Genomic DNA, 20324 nt, shown 5'->3' with positions numbered 1-20324 from the left:
CAAACTGTAGTGTCCCTCTGTACCTCTCTATCCCTCTCCATATAGTATAGTGCCCCACTATCCCTTTCTGTCGAGTACAGGGTCCTCTGTACTACCTCTATACAGTACGTGGCCCCTCTGTACAGTTGTACTTGTCTCCATTCACCACAGTGTCCCTTTATAGATATACTTCTACCCTGCTGTAGGTGAGGGTGGCTCCTTTTGTGTCTTAATGTACATAAATGCAAGACAAATGTCCTAGGATACTTTATAGAGGAAAAAAAGGAGTGTGTGCCAAGCCATTGGGGGAGTGTGAGGATGGTTTGAAGGAGGGAGAGAACTCGAGGTGGAGGGGGTTTAGTAAGGGATTTCCAGAGAGTAGGATCGAGGCAGCTGAAGGCCCTACTACTGATGGGGGAGACCAAGCCTAGGGCCATAAATATAAGTGAACTACTAATAAATCCAATAAGGAATTCAGGAGCAACTTTTTTACCTAGAGAGTGGTGAGAATGTGGAATTCGCTAGATACATTTAAGGGGAAGCTGGATAAACACATGATGGAGAAAGCAGGGAATGGTGATTGGCTTAGAGGAAGCTTGTCTGGAGCATAAACACCGGCATGGAGCAGTTGGGCCGAATGGCCTGATTCTGTGCTGTACGATCCACAAAGATGCCAGAGTTACGGGGCCAGAATCTCAACTGTCAGCAGAGTCGGGACCGGGTGCGGACGCGATTGCAAAATCACGGTCCTGGAGGGCACCTCTGGATCCCGATGCTTCTGGGACAGACTCCAAATTTTAAAGTGAGGGCAGGGAGGGGGGGGGGAAAGGGGGAGACCCACTCGCCCCCAATTAACGACCCATTAAACTCCTCGAGGAGCTTGTTAAGCAGCTGGGGAGGTGGAGACCGGAATTTTCAATTGGGATTTAGTGCACAGCTGTTGGGTGCGCAGTGGGGCGAAGGGGAAACTTTTTACTTTGAGCATTGACAATTGCGGAGCCCTTGGGGATGTTGCGCCGGATCACGTGCATTATCTGAGTTATGAATGGTTGAACTGAGTCTTACTGTTTTATGTTGCTGGCTTTCTAAGGAGCTGTCTGCTCTGTTCAGCAGGGTAGCGCCGGGCCCCCTGGAGACACTCGGTGCCATTAATTGGCTGCTGAGCTCGCCTCCTGACCAATTGGAGTGTTTACATCTCAGGTTGAGGTGCGTGGTCGCGACCTGGGAATTATCCGGGCGTCAGGTTCCTGAGCCCGTTTTGAAACTAACACTGGCGCAGTACAATCACAAGGCCCTGATGTCCAACAAGACAAAACCAAACAAACAGTCAATTTAAAAGTCGCTGCAACCAGTCCAATTTATTTCTGTTTTATTGCAAATTACAGTGAGCCCTAACCCATCCTAAAAAAAAAAGGCTTTATTTTCAGTGGCACACACCCTCACTTGACTGTAGGAATGTGGAGATCCTGTAAATAGAATTGCCGGAACACATACCATGTGACCTTTGCACCCATCATTAAACAGGGCTGAATGAATGTCAAGTCAAACTGAACTGCCCCACAGTCTATGGGTGACACAGGATGCTCCAGTATTTTTTGGCATCGGTTCCTTCTGTCGCACTTCCTCGGTGCTCAGGCTTATACCCATCATGTCATTGCTTCAGAGGGAGAAGCTGTTCCTCGGGTTGACTCTTGTCCGTTTTCTCTTGCTGACAGCTGCAATCTGCGCACGTGCCTCTTACGGCTGATAGCTTTGTCTCCGCCGGCTTGCCCTGTGTGGAAAAACAAAACCAAATCATGTCGGACAAGCCCCCAGCAAAAAAAAAAGGGCCCACAACTAATAACGGTTCTCAGCGGGTAGCACTCTTGCTTCTGAGTCAGAAGGTAGTGGAGACAAGGCCCACTCCCACTTGAGCACAAAATCCAGGCTGATACTCCCAGTGCGGTACTGGAGGACTGCTGCACTGTCGGAGAGGCAGTACTGCACTGTTGGCGCAGTAGCACTGAGAAAGTGCTGCACTATTGAAGAGGCAGTCCCAATGGGGTGCTGCACTGTTGGAGGGGTAGTACTGGGAGAACGCTGCACTGTCGGAGGGGTAGTACCAAGGGAGTATGTACTGTCGGAGGGGCAGTACCGAGAGAGTATGCACTGTCAGAGGGGAGTACTTCAATTAAGGTATTAAATAGAGATCCTTCTAACTGTTCCATTGGTGGTTACCTTTCAAAATTCTATAGATTCTGGAAGGGTTCCTGCAGATTGGAAAGTAACAAATGTAGCCCCACTATTTAAGAAGGGAGGGAGAGAGAAAATGGAGAATGACAAACCTCTTAGTATGGCGTTGGTAGCAGGGAAAATGTTAGAATCTATTATAAAGGATGAGATAACTGGACACTTGGAAAATAATATGATTGAGCAGAATCAACATGGATTTGGGAAAGGGAAATCATGCTTGACAAACCTGTTGGAGTTTTCTTTGAGGATGTTACTTGTAGCTTAGATAAAGGAGAACCAGTGGATGTAGTGTATTTGGATTTTCAGAAGGCTTTTGATAAGGTCCACACAGGAGGTCAGCAAACAAAATTAGAGCACATGGGATTGGGGGTGATACACTGCAATGGATCGAGAATGGGTTAACAGACAGAAAGCAGAGAATAGGAATAAATGGTCATTCTCAGAATGGCAGGCTGTTACTAGTGGGGTACCGCAAAGATCAGTGCTTGGGCCACAGCTTTTCACAATCTATATAAATGATTTGGATTTGGGGACCAATTGTAATATTTCCAAATTTGCTGATGACACAAAACTAGCTGAGAATGTAAGTTGTGAGGAGGATGCAAGGAGGCTTCAAGGGGATTTGAACAGGCTAAGTGAATGGGCAAGAACATGGCAGATGGACTATAATGTGAATAAGTGTGAAGTGATTCACTTTGGTAGAAAAAAACAGAAAGGCAGAGTGTTTCTTAAATGGTGAGAGGTTGGGAAGTGTTGATGTCCTAAGGGACCTGGGTATCCTTGTTCATGAGTCACTAACAGCTAGTATGCAGGTGCAGCCAGAAATTCAGAAGGCAAATGGTATGTTGGCCTTCATCGCAAAGGGTTTTGAGTACAGGAGTAAAGAAGTCTTGCTACAATTGTATAAAGCCTTGGTGAGACCCCACCTGGAGTATTGTGTATTGTTTATGTCTCCTCATATAAGGAAGGATATACTTGCCATTGAGGGAGTGCAACGAAGGTTCACCAGACTAATCCCTGGGATGGCGGGATTGTCTTATGAGGAGAGATTTGCAGAAACTGGGCCTGTATTCTCTAGAGTTTTGAAGAATGAGGAGTGATCTCTTGAAACTTACAAAATTCTTACAGGGCGTGACAGGGTAGATGTGGATAGGATGTTTCCTCTGGCTGGTGAGTCTAGAACCGGGGACACATCTCAAAATAAGGGAAAGGCCATTTAAGACTAAGATGAGGAATTTCTTTATTCAGAGGGTTGGTGAATCTTTGGAATTCTCTACCCCAGAGGGCTGTGGAAGCTCAATCATTGAGCATGTTCAAAACAGAAATCAATAGATATCTGGATATTAATGACATCAAGGGATATGGGATAGTGGGGAAAAATGGCGTAGAGATAGATGATCAGCCATGATCTGCTTGAATGGCGGAGCAGGCTCAATGAGCTGAATGGCCTACTCCTGCTCCTATTTCCTATGATCCTAGGAAGACAATAATGTTCAATGCGGAGAAACGTGAAGTGATTTATTTTGGTACGAAAAGCATGGAGAGACGATATAAAATAAAGGGTACAATTCTAAAGGGCATGCAGCAACAGAGGGATTTGGGTGTATATGTGCATAATTCATTGAAGGTGGCAGGACAGGTTGAGAAAGTGGTTAATAAAGCATTGAGTATCCGAGGCTTTATTAATAGGGGCATAAGTACACTGCACTGTTGACCTACAAGAAAACACCTAGAGAGTTAACATCTGTAGCACTTAAAGTAGCCAGAAGCGCTGCACAAAGAACAGCCAGGCGCTGTGCAAATGACTACTGGCAACACCTATGCAGTCATATTCAGCTGGCCTCCGACACCGGAAATATCAGAGGAATGTATGATGGCATTAAGAGAGCTTTTGGGCCAACCATCAAGAAGATCGCCCCCCTCACTGCCCTCAATGCAGCCCAGTCTCTGCCAGTCATGGATGAGTTGGATGAACAGCCAACAAAATCGAACACAGTCATGCCATTGATTCTCTCGCCAGTGGAAAAGCCCCTGGAAAGGATGGCATTACCCCTGAAATAATCAAGAGTGCCAAACCTGCTATACTCTCAGCACTCCATGAACTGCTTTGCCTGTGCTGGGATGAGGGAGCAGTACCACAGGACATGTGTGATGCCAATATCATCACCCTCTATAAGAACAAGGGTGGCCACGGTGACTGCAACAACTACCGTGGAATTTCCCTGCTCAGCATAGTGGGGAAAGTCTTCGCTCGAGTCATTTTAAACAGACTCCAGAAGCTGGCTGAGCGTGTCTACCCTGAGTCACAGTGTGGCTTTCGAGCAGAGAGATCCACCATTGACATGCTGTTCTCCCTTCGCCAGCTATAGGAGAAATGCCGCGAACAACAGATGCCCCTCTACGTTGCTTTCATTGATCTCACCAAAGCCTTTGACCTCGTCAGCAGACGTGGTCTCTTCAGACTACTAGAAAAGATTGGATGTCCACCAAAGCTACTAAGTATCATCACCTCATTCCATGACAATATGAAAGGCACAATTCAGCATAGCGGCGCCTCATCAGACCCCTTTCCTATCCTGAGTGGCGTGAAACAGGGCTGTGTTCTCGCACCCACACTTTTTGGGATTTTCTTCTCCCTGCTGCTTTCACATGCGTTCAAGTCTTCAGAAGAAGGAATTTTCCTCCACACAAGATCAAGTGGCAGGTTGTTCAACCTTGCCCGTCTAAGAGCGAAGACCAAAGTACAAAAGTCCTCATCAGGGAACTCCTCTTTGCTGATGATGTTGCATTAACATCCCACACAGAAGAGTGTCTGCTGAGACTCATCGACAGGATTGCGGCTGCCTGCAACGAATTTGGCCTAACCATCAGCCTCCAGAAAACGAACATCATGGGACAGGACGTCAGAAATGCTCCATCCACCAATATTGGCGACCACGCTCTGGAAGTGGTTCAAGAGTTCACCTACCTAGGCTCAACTATCACCAGTAACCTGTCTCTCGATACAGAAATTAACAAGTGCATGGGAAAGGCATCTGCTGCTATGTCCAGACTGGCTAAGAGGGTGTGGGAAAATGGCACACTGACACAGAACACAAAAGTCCAAGTGTATCAAGCCTGTGTCCTCAGTACCTTGCTCTACGGCAGCGAGGCCTGGACAACGTACGTCAGCCAAGAGCAACGTCTCAACTCATTCCATCTTCGCTGCCTTCAATCCTTGGCATCAGGTGGCAGGACCGTATCTCCAACGCAGAAGTCCTCGAGGCGGCCAACATCCCCAACATATACACCCTACTGAGCCAGCGGCGCTTGAGATGACTTGGCCATGTGAGCCGCATGAAAGATGGCAGGATCCCCAAGGACACATTGTACAGCGAGCTCGCCACTGGTATCAGACCCACCAGCTGTCCATGTCTCCACTTTATAGACGTCTGCAAATGCGACATGAAGTCCTGTGACATTGATCACAAGTCGTGGGAGTCAGTTGCCTGTGATCGCCAGAGCTGGCGGACAACCATAAAGGCGGGGCTAAAGTGTGGTGAGTTGAAGAGACTTAGCAGTTGGCAGGAAAAAAGACAGAAGCGTAAGGAGAGAGCCAATTGTGTAACAGCCCCAACAACCAATTTTATCTGCAGCGCTTGTGGAAGAGTCTGTCACTCTAGAATTGGCCTTTATAGCCACTCCAGGCACTGTTCCTCAAACCACTGACCACCTCTAGGCACTTACCCATTGTCTCTCCAGACAAGGAGGCCAAAGAAGACAGAGTACAAGAGCAAGGAGGTTATGTTAAACTTGTATGAAACACTAGTTCGGCCTCAGCTGGAGTATTGCTTTTAGTTCTGGGTGCCACATCTCAGGAAAGATGTGAGGGCATTGGAGAGAGTGCAGAAAAGATTCATGAGAAGACAGATTGAAAAAGTTGGGAATGTTTTCCTCGGAGAAGAGAAGGCTGAGAGGAGATCTGGTAGAGGTATTCAAAATTATGAGGGTCTGGACAGAGTAGATAGGGAGAAACTGTTCCCACTCATGAAAGGATCAAGAACGAGAGGGCACAGATTTAAGGTAACTGGCAAAAGAAGCAATGGCAACATGAGGAAAAACTTTTTCACACGGGCAGTGGCTAGGATCTGGAATGAGAATGTGGTGGAGGCCTTCAAGAGGGAATTAGACTGTTATATGAAAAAGAAGAATGTGCAGGGTTATGGGGAGAAGGCAGGGGAATGGAACTGGGGGAATTGCTCACTTGGAGAGCTGGTGTGGACACGATGGGCCAAATGGCCTCCTTCTGTGCTGTTGTGATTCTATGATCCCAAGGAACTATTTTGAAGAGCAGGGGAGTTCTCCCAGTGCCCTGGCTGATAGTCCTTCTTCAACCAACACCATCAATAGCAGATTAACTGTCAGTTCTGTTAGTAGAACTTTGCTGTCCTGTTGCTCCATAATGACTACAGCCTAAAAACGTAACAATTGGGAAGGGCTACGGAGATATTTCACCGAGGCACTACATAAATGTGAGCATTTAATTTTTCTCTCTAACCGGCAGTAGGTTGGCCAGTGTCACTCAGAGACACCACAGGATGGCTGGAGTGGGAAATGGAAATGGGTGCTGTTCTGAAGTTGGGCTTAAGACAAGTTCTAGGGTTACAACCAGAAGGAATCTGATGTTGTGTCTGGGTATCGCATGCGGACATTTGGTAACAAGGAAAAATGTTCCATTCTCGGCATTAACATATTGTCTCCTTCCTCCCTCCCTCTCCCCCCAAATAACAAACATCAATGAACAATAAAGTAACTATGAATGGGGATAAGATGACAGATCTGAAATGGTGGTATCAACAAGAATGCAATTAGTGATATTCACACTTCTGTGGGACATGATTTATATCCTGCCGTTCTCACTTGATCTCTTCCTGTCAAGCTTGTTCTCAGCCCAAATCTTATCCGGGTTACAACAACAACAACAACAGCTTGTACTAATATAGCGCCTTTAAATGTAGTAAAACATCTCAAGGTGCCTCACAGGAGCGTTAGCCAGCAAAATTTGAAACCGCGCCACGTTAGGTGATATTAAGGAGGTAAGTTTTAAGGAACATCTTAAAGGAGGAAAACAAGGTAGAATGGTTTAGGGATGGAATTCTGGAACTTAGGGCCCAGGCAGCTGAAGGCATGGCTGCCAATGTGGAACAACTGGAATTGGGGAAGTGTAGATATCTTGGAAGGTTGTGGGACTGGAGGAGGATACAGGAGGTTAGGGCGGAACAGTGGCGCAGTGGTTAGCACCACAGCTCCAGGGACCCGGGATCTCGCCGTGGGTTTTCGCCGGGTGCTCCGGTTTCCTCCCACAGCTAAAGACTTGCAGATTGCTGGATAAATTGGCCATTGTAAATTGCCCCTAGTGTAGGTAGGTGGTAGGGGAATTGTGGTGATGTGGTAGGGAATATGGGATTACTGTAGGGTTAGCATAAATGGGTGGTTGTTGGTCGGCACAGACTCGGTGGGCAGAAGGGCCTGCTTTAGTGCTGTATCTCTAAATGAAATAAAATAAATAGGGAGGGGCAAGGACATGGAGGGATTTGAAAACAAAGATGAGAATTTTAAAACTGCGGCGTTGCTTAACCAGTGTAGGTCAGTGAGCATAGTTAGGCCACACTTGGAGTACTGTGAACAGTTCTGCTCTCCATATTACAAAAAAGAAGTCGAGGCACTGGGGAAGGTGTAAAAAAAAAATTTACAAGGCTGATACCAGAACTGAGAGATTATACTTATCAGGAAAGATTGAACAGGCTGGGGCTCTTTTCTCTACAAAAGAGAAGACTGGGGAGTGAGGGTCCTGATAGAGGTCTTCAAGATATTGAATCTGTTCAACAGAGTAGCTGTAGAGAAGATGTTTCCAATCCCCCACTATCAACATCCTGGGGGCTTACCATTGACCAGAAACTGAACTGCAGTAGCCACATAAATACCATGGCTACAAGAGCAGGTCAGAGGTTGGGAATTCTGTGGTGAGTAACCCACCTCCTGACTCCCCAAAGCCTGTCCACCATCTAAAAGGCACAAGTCAGGAGTGTGATGGAATATTCTCCACTTGCCTGGATGGGTGCAGCTCCAACAACACTCAAGAAGCTCGACACCATCCAGGACAAAGCAGCCCGCTTGATCAGCATCCCATCCACAAACATTCACTCCCTCTACCACCGATGCACAGTGGCAGCAGTGTGTACCATCTACAAGATGCACTGCAGCAACGCACCAAGGCTCCTTAGACAGAACCTTCCAAACCCGCGACCTCTACCACCTAGACGGACAAGGGCAGCAGATGCATGGGAACACCACCACCTGCAAGTTCCCCTCCAAGCATCCTGACTTGGAACTATATCGCCGTTCCTTCACTGTCGCTGGGTCAACATCCTGGTACTCCCTTCCTAACAGCACTGTGGGCGTACCTACCCCACATGGACTGCAGCGGTTCAAGAAGGCAGCTCACCATTGCCTTCTCAAGGGCAATTAGGGATGGGAAATAAATGCTGGCCTGGCCAGCGACGCCCACATCCCATGAACAAATAAAAATTGCGGGGAGACCAAAATTAGAGGCCGTAAATACAAGATAGTCACTAATAAATCCTATAGGAGCTCAGAAGAAATATTTTTACCCAGAGAGTGGTTAGAATGTGGAACTCACTACAACTGGGTGTCAGAGAGGTGAGCAGCATAGATTAAAGGCCTGCTTGGGTCTGGAAAAAAAAACCCGACCCAGAACCACACCGGACCTGAGCCCGACCCGACCATAGTGCACTCACTGTACTTATCACTTTTGGATGGATGGAAAGGAAGGAAGCTGCACTACTGCCGCATGAGCACGATGATGTCATAGAGACGCTCACTGCGCAGGCTCAGAGTCTGTGGAGTTGTGTGTGTGTCCGACCCAGACCCGGCCCGACCCAGACCTCAGCCTGAAAGTCAGACCCGACCCGAACCCCCGACACATGTCGTCGGGTCCCGTCGGGTAGCAGGCCTTTAGCATAGATGCATTATAGGGGAAGCTAGACAAGCACATAAGAAAGAAAGGAATAGAGGGATATGTCGATGGGGTGAAATGAAGTAAATGGAGTGAGAGGAGGCACATGGGGAACAGAAACATTTCCTTCATTCTGTTTCTGTGCAGGAACTTCCAAGTAATGCTGTGTAGGAGATCCCACACATGTTTTGTTGCACCCCTCTGCTAATCCCACAGAATATCTAGACACCAGGAGGTTTGAGAGCACAGGTCAAGGCAAACTTCTCTCCCTCTTTGATGAAGAAAACTTGGGTTCTGCTCCGTAAACAACATGGCTGAGATCAGAGCATTTGATCCACTGGGAGTCAAGGCAGAAGCACAGATTCTACTGTGTGTTAATGCTGCACTCAGTCACAATGTGTTTGAACCTAAGGTGAGCTTCGAACTCCACATCCTATCTGTTAATAAGGTTGGCTCCGTCTCTCCTGAACCGTCTCCCGCTTGTTCTGTCTTCTAAATTCTCCCCTGCTCACTCCCTCTGCTAAATACTCTCCCGCTCCCGCCACCTCTCTCCTGAATCCTCTCCCTCTTACTTCACCTCTCTTCTAAATCCTCTCTTGCTCTGTCGGTCTGACTGCTAAATCATCTCTCGCTCGCTCTGTCTCTCCAAAATCCTCTCCCGCGCTCTCCTAGAGCCTCTTCTGCTCGCTCCCCTTCTGTCCTAAATCCTCTTACAATTGCTCCATCTCTTGCCTCAATCCTCTCCCGCTCGCTCCCTCTCTCCTAAATTCCCTCCTACTCTCTCTGGATCTCCTATGTGAAGTATATGGGCCATTTTATCTTGTTACGGGTGCTATATAAATGCAGTTATTTGTATTCTTTCCGTGTGATCCGCAGTTGTGTGAAGCCAGGGACTGTGAGTCCAATGGGGCTGATACCTAAACTGGCCAATGAATGCAACACATTGGAATATTTACTGGAGCCCATCACCTTCTTGCAAGTAAGAAATGAGTCAGGACAGGGGCTTTGTTCTATCTGAGTGGGTCAGGCAATTCCACAGGATGGGAGTGAGCGGGAAAAGGAATCAGATATGATGGAATTCTACTCTTCAATCCGGTCTGCAATTTACCTGGAGTTACAGTGCATGCTCATACTGAACCGATTCGCTTGACATGAGTGAGCCTCAGTGTGACTTGCCAGTGATAAGCACATCGCAGGAATTAAACCTCCTTCCAACAGAGTGCCGCAGACTGATAATCGAGAATATGACATGCCGTGTGATTTCACAGAGAGCTGGCTTCAGAGATCATCCGTCTCTAAATGTTATCAGTTATAGTGTTGCATGGAGCATTAGATTGGGAAGTCCATAATGGAACAGGGCAAATGAGCCTCCAGCCAAACTGAACGGTCTTGTTGCCAGAACATCGATATGCTTTTACATGACTTCAATTTCTAACAAAGACAAAACAGTAATGTCGATAGAACTGGTTTTGATCTTGTTATTTTCCCTTCAATGATGCTGATAACATATATAAGCTTTTAAAACACAAGGTTTTCATCGCATCCATGGGTGGTGGAACAGCATTAAAGGTTGTTTACAACAAAGCAATGACTCTGGGAAAAGCAATGATAGGAAGTAACAGTATGGTGTGTAAAGGTATATAGGGCCCCCTCATCTTTGGCAATCAGTTCGGACAACTGGGTGGTCATGAAACATTGGATGGCCTTGCATCCTGCCGGGAGAGGACCATCGAAGAGATTGGTATGAAGAGAGATGCCACGTTTTTCTTAGAAAGAGACTTCTTGCTGCCTCTGAGACACAGTAGCATGGCTAGACTTACAGAAGCCATCTTCTCGGGTCCTCATTAAAATCCAGGCACAGTGAGTTTTGGATGCAAGGTTGATGTGCGTTAGTCTGTACAGATATGTAGGGGTTTAGAATTAATCTTCTGTCAATAGTAAATGAAGTGAATTATCAAACTAAGTCTCTAGTTTTATCAACCTGCTTATTGGGTAAAGGACCTATCCAAGCATCCGCAACCAACCTAAAATGGGATCCACATGTCCCTCAATCAATCATTTGCATCCACAGGTAGGGGCAGATGGGGCCTCGTTCTTTTTTTTAAATTGTTCATGGGATGTAGGCGTCACTGGCCAGGCCAGCGTTTGTTGCCCATCCCTAATTGCCCTTGAGAAGATGGTGGTGAGCTGCCTTCTTGAACCGCTGATGAAGAAGATTTAAAGTGGCATACTCCAAGAATGACTTGTTACTTTGTTACTGTAATCCCTGTAAAACCATTAAGTGCAACTTACATTTCTTATTTGATGATGTGAGACTAAAGATGTACTCTGGTGTAGCTACATGCACAGTGCTGTTAGGAAGGAGATCCAGGATTTTGACCCAACAGTGAAGGAACGGCGATATAGTTCCAAGTCAGGATGGTGTGTATCTTGGAGGGGAACTTGCAGGTGGTGGTGTTCCCATGTATTTGCTGCCCTTGTCCTTCTAGGTGGTAGAGGTCGCGGGTTTGGAAGGTGCTGTCGAAGGAGGCTTGGTGAGTTGCTGCAGTGCATCTTGTAGATGGTACACACTGCTGCCACTGTGCGTCAGTACTGAATGTTTAAGGTGGTGGATGGGTTGCAAATCAAGGGGGTTGCTTTGTGCAGAATAGTGTCGAATGCTGTTGGAGCTGCACCCAACCAGGCAAGTGGAGAGTATTCCATCACATTTCTGATGTGCCTTGTAGATAGTGAACAGGCTTTGGGGAGTCAGGAGGTGTTACTCCCAGCCTCTGACCTGCTCTTGTAGCCATGGTATTTATATGGCTGCTCCAGTCCAGTTTCTGGCCAATGGTAACCCCCAGGTTGTTGATGGTGGGGGATTCAGCGATGGTAATGCTGTTGAGTATCAAGGGGAGCTGGTTAGATTCTCTCTTGTTGGAGATGGTCATTGCCTGGCACTTGCGTGGCGTGAATGTTACTTGCCAATTATCAGCCCCAGACTGAATGTTGCCCAGGTCTTGCTGCATGTGGACTGTATCTGAGGATTTGTGCATGGTGCTGAATATTATGCAATCATCAGTGAACATCCCCACTTCTGTCCTTAGGTTGGAGAGAAGGCCATTAATGAAGAAGCTGAAGATAGCTGGGCCTAGGACACTACCATGGGGAACTCCTGCAGTGATGCCCTTGGACTGAGATCATTAACCTCCAACAACTACAGTCACCTTCCTTTGTGCAAGGTATGACTCCAATCAGTAGAGGGTTTTCCCCTGATTCCCACTGACTTCCATTTCGCCAGGGCTCCTTGATGCTACACAGTCCAAATGCTGCCATGATGTCAAGGGCAGTCACTCTCACATTCTATCTGAAATTCAGCTCCTGTGTCCAGGTTTGGACCAAGGCTGCAATGAGGTCCGGAGCTGAGTGGCCCTGGCAGAACCCAAACTGAACGTCAGTGAGCAGGTCACTGCTCAGTAAGTGGCACGTGATAGCACTGTCAACGACATTTTACCGATGATCGAGGGTAGACTGATGGGGCGGTAACTGGCCGGGTTGGAGTTGTATTGCTTTTTGTGTACAGGACATAACTGGGCAATTTTCTACTGTTATAGCTGTACTGGAACAGCTTAGCTAAGGGTGTGGCTAGTTCTGGAGCACATGTCTTCAGTACTACAGCTGGGATATCGTTAGGGCCCATTGCCTTTGCTGTATGCAGTGCCTGCAGCCATTTCTTGATATCCTGTGGACTGAATTGAATTGTTTGAAGACTGGCATCTGTGATGCTGGGGACCTCAGGAGAAGGCTGAGATGGATCATCTACTTGGCATTTCTGTCTGAAGATGGTTGCAAATGTATTTTGCACTGACGTGCGGGGCTCCCCCATCATTTGGGATTGGGATTTTTTTGGAGTCTCCTCCTCTTCTGGTTAGTTGTTTAATTGTCCACCTCCATATACGACTGAATGTGGCACCATTGCAGAGCTTTGATCTGATCCATTGGTTGTGGGTTTGCTTAGCTCTGTCGATCGCATGCTGCTTCCATGTGTAGCATTCATGTAGTCCTGTGGTGTAGCTTCACTAGGTTGGCACCTCATTTTTAGGTATGCCTGGTGCTGCTCTTGGCATGCTCTCCTACACTCCTCATTGAACCAGAGTTGGTCCCTTGGCTTGATAGTAATGGTTGAGTGAGAGATATGTCAGGCCATGGGGTTACAGATTGTGGTCTGTAACCACAGTGCCTCATAGATATTCAGTTTTGAGCTGCTGGATCTATTCTGAGTCTATTCTATTTGGCACGGTGATAGTGTCACACAACACACTGTACTCAGTGTCCGAATGGGTCTTCATCTCCACAAGGATTATGGGGCGGTCACTCCTACCAATATTGTTAAGGAGAGATGCACCTATGACAGGTAGATTGATGAGGATGAGGTTAAGCAGGTTTTTCCCTCTTTTTGGTTCTCTCACCACATGCTGCATGCCCAGTCTGGCAGATATGTCCTCCAGGACTCAGCCAGCTCTGTCAGTAGTGGTGCTACCGAGCCACTCTTGGTGATGGACATTTAAGTCCCCAACGCAGAGTAAAGGCCTGCTACCCGACCCGAACACGATGACATGTGTCGGGTTCGGGTTGAGTCAGGCCCCACTTCCGGGTCCAGTTGGACACACACACTAAGTTCTCTGCTGGTAAGTATTAAAATTAAAAAACTTCCCTGAGCTGGGAGTCCGACGATGTCAAGCAGGGAAACTGAGTCTGCGCAGTGAGCGAGTGATGTCTCTATGACGTCATCACGCACACGTTTGCAGCTTCCTGGAGGTTCTGAGTCGGCAGGTAAGTAAAGGGCTTGGTTGGGGTTGGGCTTGGATTGGGGTTGGGCTCGGGGCAAAATTGGAGGGACTTGGGCTGGGTCGACTGTGGTTTGGTCGGGTTCGGGTCGGGTTCTTTCTCCCCGACCTGAGCAGGCCTTTAACCCAGGGTACATTCTGTGCCTTTGCTACCCTCAGTGTTTCTTCCAAGTGGTGTTCAACATGGAGAAGCACTGAGGGAGGGTGGTAGGAGGTTTCCTTGCTCATGTTTGATCTGATGTTATGAGACTTCGTGAGGTCCAGAGGCAATGTTGAGGACTCCCAGGGCCACTCCCTCCTGACTATATACCACTGTGCAGCCATGTCAGGTGGGCCAGGACATACCAAGGGATGGTGATGGAGGTGTCTGGAACACTGGCTGTAAGGTATGATTCAGTGAGTATGACTATGTCAAGGCTGTTGCTTGACTATTCTGTGGGACAGCTCTCTCAACTTTGGCACAAGCCCCCAGATGTTAGTGAGGACTTTGCAGGGTCGACAGGGCTGGCTGTGCCTTTCTCAGTTCCGGTGCCTAGGTTGATGTCTGTCCAGTTTTATTCTTATTCGACTTTTCTGTACTGGTTTGCTATAACTGAGTGGCTTGCTGGACCATTTCAGGGAGCAATTAAGAGTCACATGTGGGTCTGGAGTCACATGTACATCAGACCAGATAAGGACTGTTGACTTGAAGGACATTAGTGAATTATTTAACATCTCATCCAAAAGATGGCACCTCTGGCAGTGCAGCACTCCCTCCGTTCTGGCACTGTATCAACCTGGATTTTGTGCTCATGTCTCTAGACTGGGGCTTGCACCCACAACCTTCTGACTCAGAGGTGAGAGTGCTACCCATTAAGCCATGGCTGACATTTTGGGAGCATTTAAAGGATATTGAGGCATCCTGAAGACCTGATAAGCCATTATATGAATGGAAATTATTTTTGTTTTTCCACCAGAGGAGGAAAAGTGTCGTCTTTTGGTGCGGTGAACGTTTGATGTCACACTTGGAGTACAATGCACAGTTCCGGTCCCCACATTATTAAAAGGATAGAGAGGCACTGGAGAAGGTGCAAAAAAGATTTATGAGGACAATACCAGAACTGAGAGGTTGTAAATATGAGGAAAGGCTGAACGGACTGGCGCTCTTTTCTCTAGTAAAAAGGTTGGGGGTGGGTGGTGGTGGGGGAGGGTTCATGAAGTTATGAAGGGGTTTGTTAGGGTAGACGTAGAGAAAATGTTTCCATTTGTCGGGAAGATCAAAACTAGGGGCCATAAAATATAAGATAGTCACTAATAAATCCAATAGGGAATTCAGGAGAAACCTCTTTACCCAGAGCAGGGTTAGAATTGTAACTCGCTACCACAGGGAATAGTTGAGGCAAAAGCATAGATACATTTAAGGGGAAGATAAGCACATGAGGGAGAAAGGAATATACGGATACGTAGATAGGGTGAGATGAAGTAAGGTGGGAGGATGTTCATATGGAGCTGGCATAGAGTAGTTGGGCCGAATGGCCGGTCTCTGTGCTGTAGATTCGATGTAATGTGGTTGAAATGCCAGATGCTGTCGGTGGATGGTGCTGTTTGCTTTGAAGTGAGCAGTTCTCTGGCAGTACAGGAGGCGAGAGTGTAAGTTATGGCAGCAATATAGAGTCGAGCCAATTTGGGATTTATTTCATAGCAATTAACAATAAAGCAAACACTACTCGAGACCCGAATAAATCATTAAATGCCAGCAATTCTCCCACTCAACAGCTGCGAAATGGAAAATATAAATAAAATCTCACAAACTACAGAGAAAAGCTACGAGATGACAATGCCATGGTTTTACTGTCTCTTTGTTTGCTCTCTCCTGCTCAGGTATGTTGAGTCTCTGTTATGACGTGAACCTGTGCTGGTTTCCCCTCCCCCACCCCAGCCTGATCCCATTGTCCTCACGCTGTTCAGCTCAATGTCATACCTACTTTGCAGTTTTCAAAAATACACTTGTTTTTGCAGCTGTTTTTTTCAAATGAAACGTCTATTAACAGAATATGAAGCTCAGTTCCCAGTGTTCCTGTACCTGCAGGAATTCCTGCATTTAATAGGAGAAAGTAACACCCCCCCCCCCTTTGGAATAGGGCAAGAAAATAAAAGAATGCTTACAAAAAAGAGTGAGAGATGTAGTGGGAAGAAAGGAAGGGGTGGAGGGAAGAATGAAAGAGATGGGAAGAAGAAAATGTGCAGAGGGAGAGGGGTGTCCAGAGAGGGAGAGATGGAGAGAGAAAAAGAAAGGAGGGGAAATGAGAGGAGGAAGAGAAAAGAATGTGCGAGAAAGAGAAAAAGGTAGAGGGAGAAAGAAAGAGAAGCAATGAGGAAAAGTGAGAGAGGGCGAGAGTGTGAAAGGGAGAATGCGAAAGGTGATGGAGAGTGAAGTAGAGAGTAAGAGAGAGTGAGAGTGGAAAATAGATGAGGAAAGGGGTGAGGGGTTTGTAAAAGTAGATGTTATCTTTGGGGTCAGTGCACTGGGAGATGAAGAGCCAGTGTAGATTAGCAAGTGGTGGTACGGTGCGGAAGTTGGTATGGGATCGGGGGTTGCAGGCTCTGTTTTGACTGTAGTCATCACATGACTTCCCATCTCCACTCACCCAGCCCCCACATTCCTGCCACTGGCCACCAGGCATGTTAATCCTCATGGGAAAAGGCCCGTAATGGTGGCTACAATACCCACAATCACCTGCATTCCAGAAACAGCTCTATCCACGGCATGTCTTTACCAGGGCCGCGGCTCTGCTGTTTGCTGCGAATCTGGTCAGAACAAAAGGGGAACAGAAAACGTCCTGATGATTTCTCTCCCGGATTTTTTTTTGTTTTACAGAAATGGGGTGCCAATCAAGCGGGCTGCCTTGTCCTGGATGGTGTCGAGTTTCTTGAGTGTTGTTACAGAAATGCCCTGGAGATTCCAGGACAATCCAGCGGGTGTGATTGGCAATCCTACTGGGATAGGGTGAAGGCAGCAGTGTTTGGGATTCTTTAAGATGGGATTTGGGAGGTAGGCAAGGAGAGCACCGGTGAAGCCGAGCTTGGTGGGGCTAAGGCTTCCAGATGCAGTGGTGTGAGGTACAGGTAGGGGCAGCGGCAGAGGACAGTGGAGGAGAGTAGGGGCAGGAGCAGGGGTAGGTGAGGTAACAAAGGTATATATTGTTCTGTAAAAGCAAAATTTCAAACACCAGGAGGGAAATAGACAGCAATGAAGGTGAACAAGGTAAAAGAGACAAACGAAAGTCCGGTCGGAGAGAAGAGCAGAACCTCTTCAAGGTAGGTTGTTTTTATTTCAAATTTCCAGCATCCGCAGTATTTTGCTTTGATATATTGTTCTGTAAAGCCTGTGGAATTGCAAGTTCAACCCCCAACTGGTGCCATTGGCTGATTGCAGCTGAGGTTACAGTAGTGATACCACAATAGGTGTTGTGGGTTTGGGTGGGCAGGAGGGAGTCAGTGAGGGTACCTAGTTCTGATCACTATTCAGTGATCAGGGTTGTATAGTGCCCATGTATGGAAATAGTGTGACGTAAAAAAATCGGGTTCAGCTGTGATATTCCCAAGGTCTAAGAACCTTGGCTCACACATGAAGAATGCCCAGAATGCCCACTTTGACAACTTGGTAAATGGCAGCTGATGCACGTGGTACCAGCTGTGACTCAGTGGGTAGCACTCTCGCCTCTGAGTCAGATGATCGTCGAGTCAAGCCCCACTCCACTGAACACAAAAGCAACGCTGACACTCCCAGTACAGTGCCACAATGACAGAGGTACCGCCTTTCAGATGAGGCATTAAACCAAGGCCCTGTCTGCCCTTTCGGATGGGTGTAAAATATCCTGTGGCACTATTTTGAAGAGGAAGAGCAGCAGAATTCTCCCCAGTGTTCTGTTCAATGTTTATCCCTCAACCATTATCAATAAAAACAGATTATCTGTATTATCCCATTGCTGCTTGTGGGAGCTTGCTGTGCGCAAATTGGTTGCAGTGTTTCCTAAATTACAACAGTGACAATACTTCAGAAGAGGTGAGAGTCTTTGCCCTTGACATCGAGGCAGCATTTGACTGAGTATGGCATTAAGGAGCAAAACTGGAATCAATGGGAATCAGGACGAAAACTCTCCAGTGGTGCAAAGGAAGATGGTTGTGGTTGTTGGAGGTCAATTATCTCAGCTCCAGGACATCACTGCAGGAGCTCCTCAGGGTATGTCCTAGGCCCAACCATCTTTAGCTGCTTCATCAATGAACTTCCTTCAATCATAAGGTCAGAAGTGGGGATGTTCGCTGATGACTGCATGATGTTCAGCACCATTTGCGACTCCTCTGATACTGAGGCAGTCTGTGTAGAAATGCAGCAAGACCTGGACAGTATCCAGGCTTGGGCTGATAAGTGGCAAGTAACAATCTCACCACACAAGTGTCAGGCAATGTCCATCTCCAACAAGAGACAATCTAACTATCTCCCCTTGACATTCAATGGCATTACGATCGCTGAATCCCCCACTATCAACGTCCTGGGGGTTACCATTGACCAGAAACGGAATGGAGTAGCCATATAAATACTGTGGCTACAAGAGCAGGTCAGAGGCTAGGAATCCTGAGGCGAGTAACTCACCTCCTGACTCTCCAAAGCCTGTCCACCATCTACAAGGTACAGGTCAGGAGTGTGATGGAATACTCTCCACTTGCCTGGATGGGTGCAGCTCCAACAACACTCAAGAAGCTCGACACCATCCAGGACAAAGCAGCCCGCTTGATCGGCACCCCATCCACAAACATTCACTCCCTCCACCACCGACGCACAGTGGCAGCAATGTGTACCATCTACAAGATGCACTGCAGCAATGCACCAAGGTTCCTTCGACAGCACCTCCCAAACCAGTGACCTCTACCATGTAGGACAAGGGCAGCAGATGCATTGGAACACCACCACCTGCAAGTTCCCCTCCAAGCCACACACCATCCAGACTTGGAACTGTATCGCCGTTCCTTCACTGTTGCTGGGTCAAAATCCTGGAACTCCCTTCCGAACAGCACTGTAGGTGTACGTACCCTACACGTACTGCCGCGGTTCAAGGCAGCGGCTCACCACCATCTTCTCAAAGGCAATTAGGGATGGGCAATAAATGCTGGCCTAGCCAGCGACGCCCACATCCCAAGAACGAGTAAATTAAAAAAAAAAGCACTGCATTAGCTGTACAGCACTGTCCTGAGGTTGTGGAAGGTTATAGAAATACAAGTTCTTTTTCTCTTTCAGAACAGAGAAGAGTTTGATCAAGGTTCCTGGGGGAGAGGAAACGTTCATTAACAATTTTGCTGAGATTTTGCATCGTGACAAGGCCAGCACAAGAAGCTCTGTTTTTATTGTTTTGAAATTGCAGTTCTCTCTCTGGGGACCCTACACCTGCAAGGGTAACTGACTCTGTGTTGGTACAATTAATGCTAGTAACAGAGTTCACATCCTGTACATCCACTGTCAGGTATCTATCAATACCTCATGCATTTGTTTTCAGTGTAAACTACCCTATAAGAACATAAACTTAAGAAATAAGAACTGGAATAGGCCATTCAGCCCTTCAAGCTTGCTCTGCCATTCAATAAGATCATGGCTGATCTACCTCAACCCCACCTTCCTGCACTATCCCCATATCCCTTAATTCCCTTCGTGCCCCAAAATCTCTGTCATGAATATACTCAATGACTGAGCATGCACAGCTTTCTAGGGTAGAGAATTCCAAAGATTCACAACCCTTTGAAGAAATGTCTCATCTCTGTCCTTATTCTGTGAATGTGCCGCTAGTTTTAGACTCCCCAGCCAGCCAGGGGAAACAGCCTCTCAGCATCTACCCTGTCAAGCCAATTAAGAATTTTTTATGTTTCAATTGGTTTCAAATGGATTGTCACTCATTCTTTTAAACTCTAGGGTCGTGTCCTAGGCCCAACCATATTCAGTTGCTTCATCAATGACCTTCCCTCCATCAAAAGGTCAGAAGTGGGGATGTTCGCTGATGATTGCACAATGTTCAGCACCATTCGCGATTCCTCAGATACTGAATCAGTCTGTGTCCACATGCAGCAAGACCTGGACAATATCCAGGCTTGGGCTGATAAGTGGCAAGTAACATTCATGCCACACAAGTGCCAGGCAATGACCATCTCCAACTACAGAGAATCTAACCATCTCCCCTTGACACTGAATGGTATTACCATTGCTGAATTCCCCCACTTTCAACACCCAGGATGTTACCATTGAC

The 20324-nt window shown here is 47.2% G+C and overlaps 1 protein-coding gene across 1 annotated transcript in view; it reads right to left on the bottom strand.

Annotated features, from left to right (window-relative positions):
* Positions 1-1310: 1310 nt before the first annotated feature.
* The window catches only part of LOC137346802 (2-(3-amino-3-carboxypropyl)histidine synthase subunit 1-like), a 252585-nt gene continuing 233571 nt past the window's right edge, over positions 1311-20324 (bottom strand). The window contains exon 8 of the mRNA XM_068010675.1: positions 1311-1750. Coding sequence (XP_067866776.1) covers positions 1631-1750 — 120 coding nt within the window. The 3' untranslated portion in view covers positions 1311-1630. The remainder of the gene's footprint in view (positions 1751-20324) is intronic.

The sequence above is a fragment of the Heterodontus francisci genome, chromosome 30 (assembly GCF_036365525.1).
Source record: "Heterodontus francisci isolate sHetFra1 chromosome 30, sHetFra1.hap1, whole genome shotgun sequence".
Classification (NCBI taxonomy): Eukaryota; Metazoa; Chordata; class Chondrichthyes; order Heterodontiformes; family Heterodontidae; genus Heterodontus; species Heterodontus francisci.
Note: the sequence above shows the minus strand (reverse complement) of the source record. Positions and strands in the feature narration are given on the sequence as shown.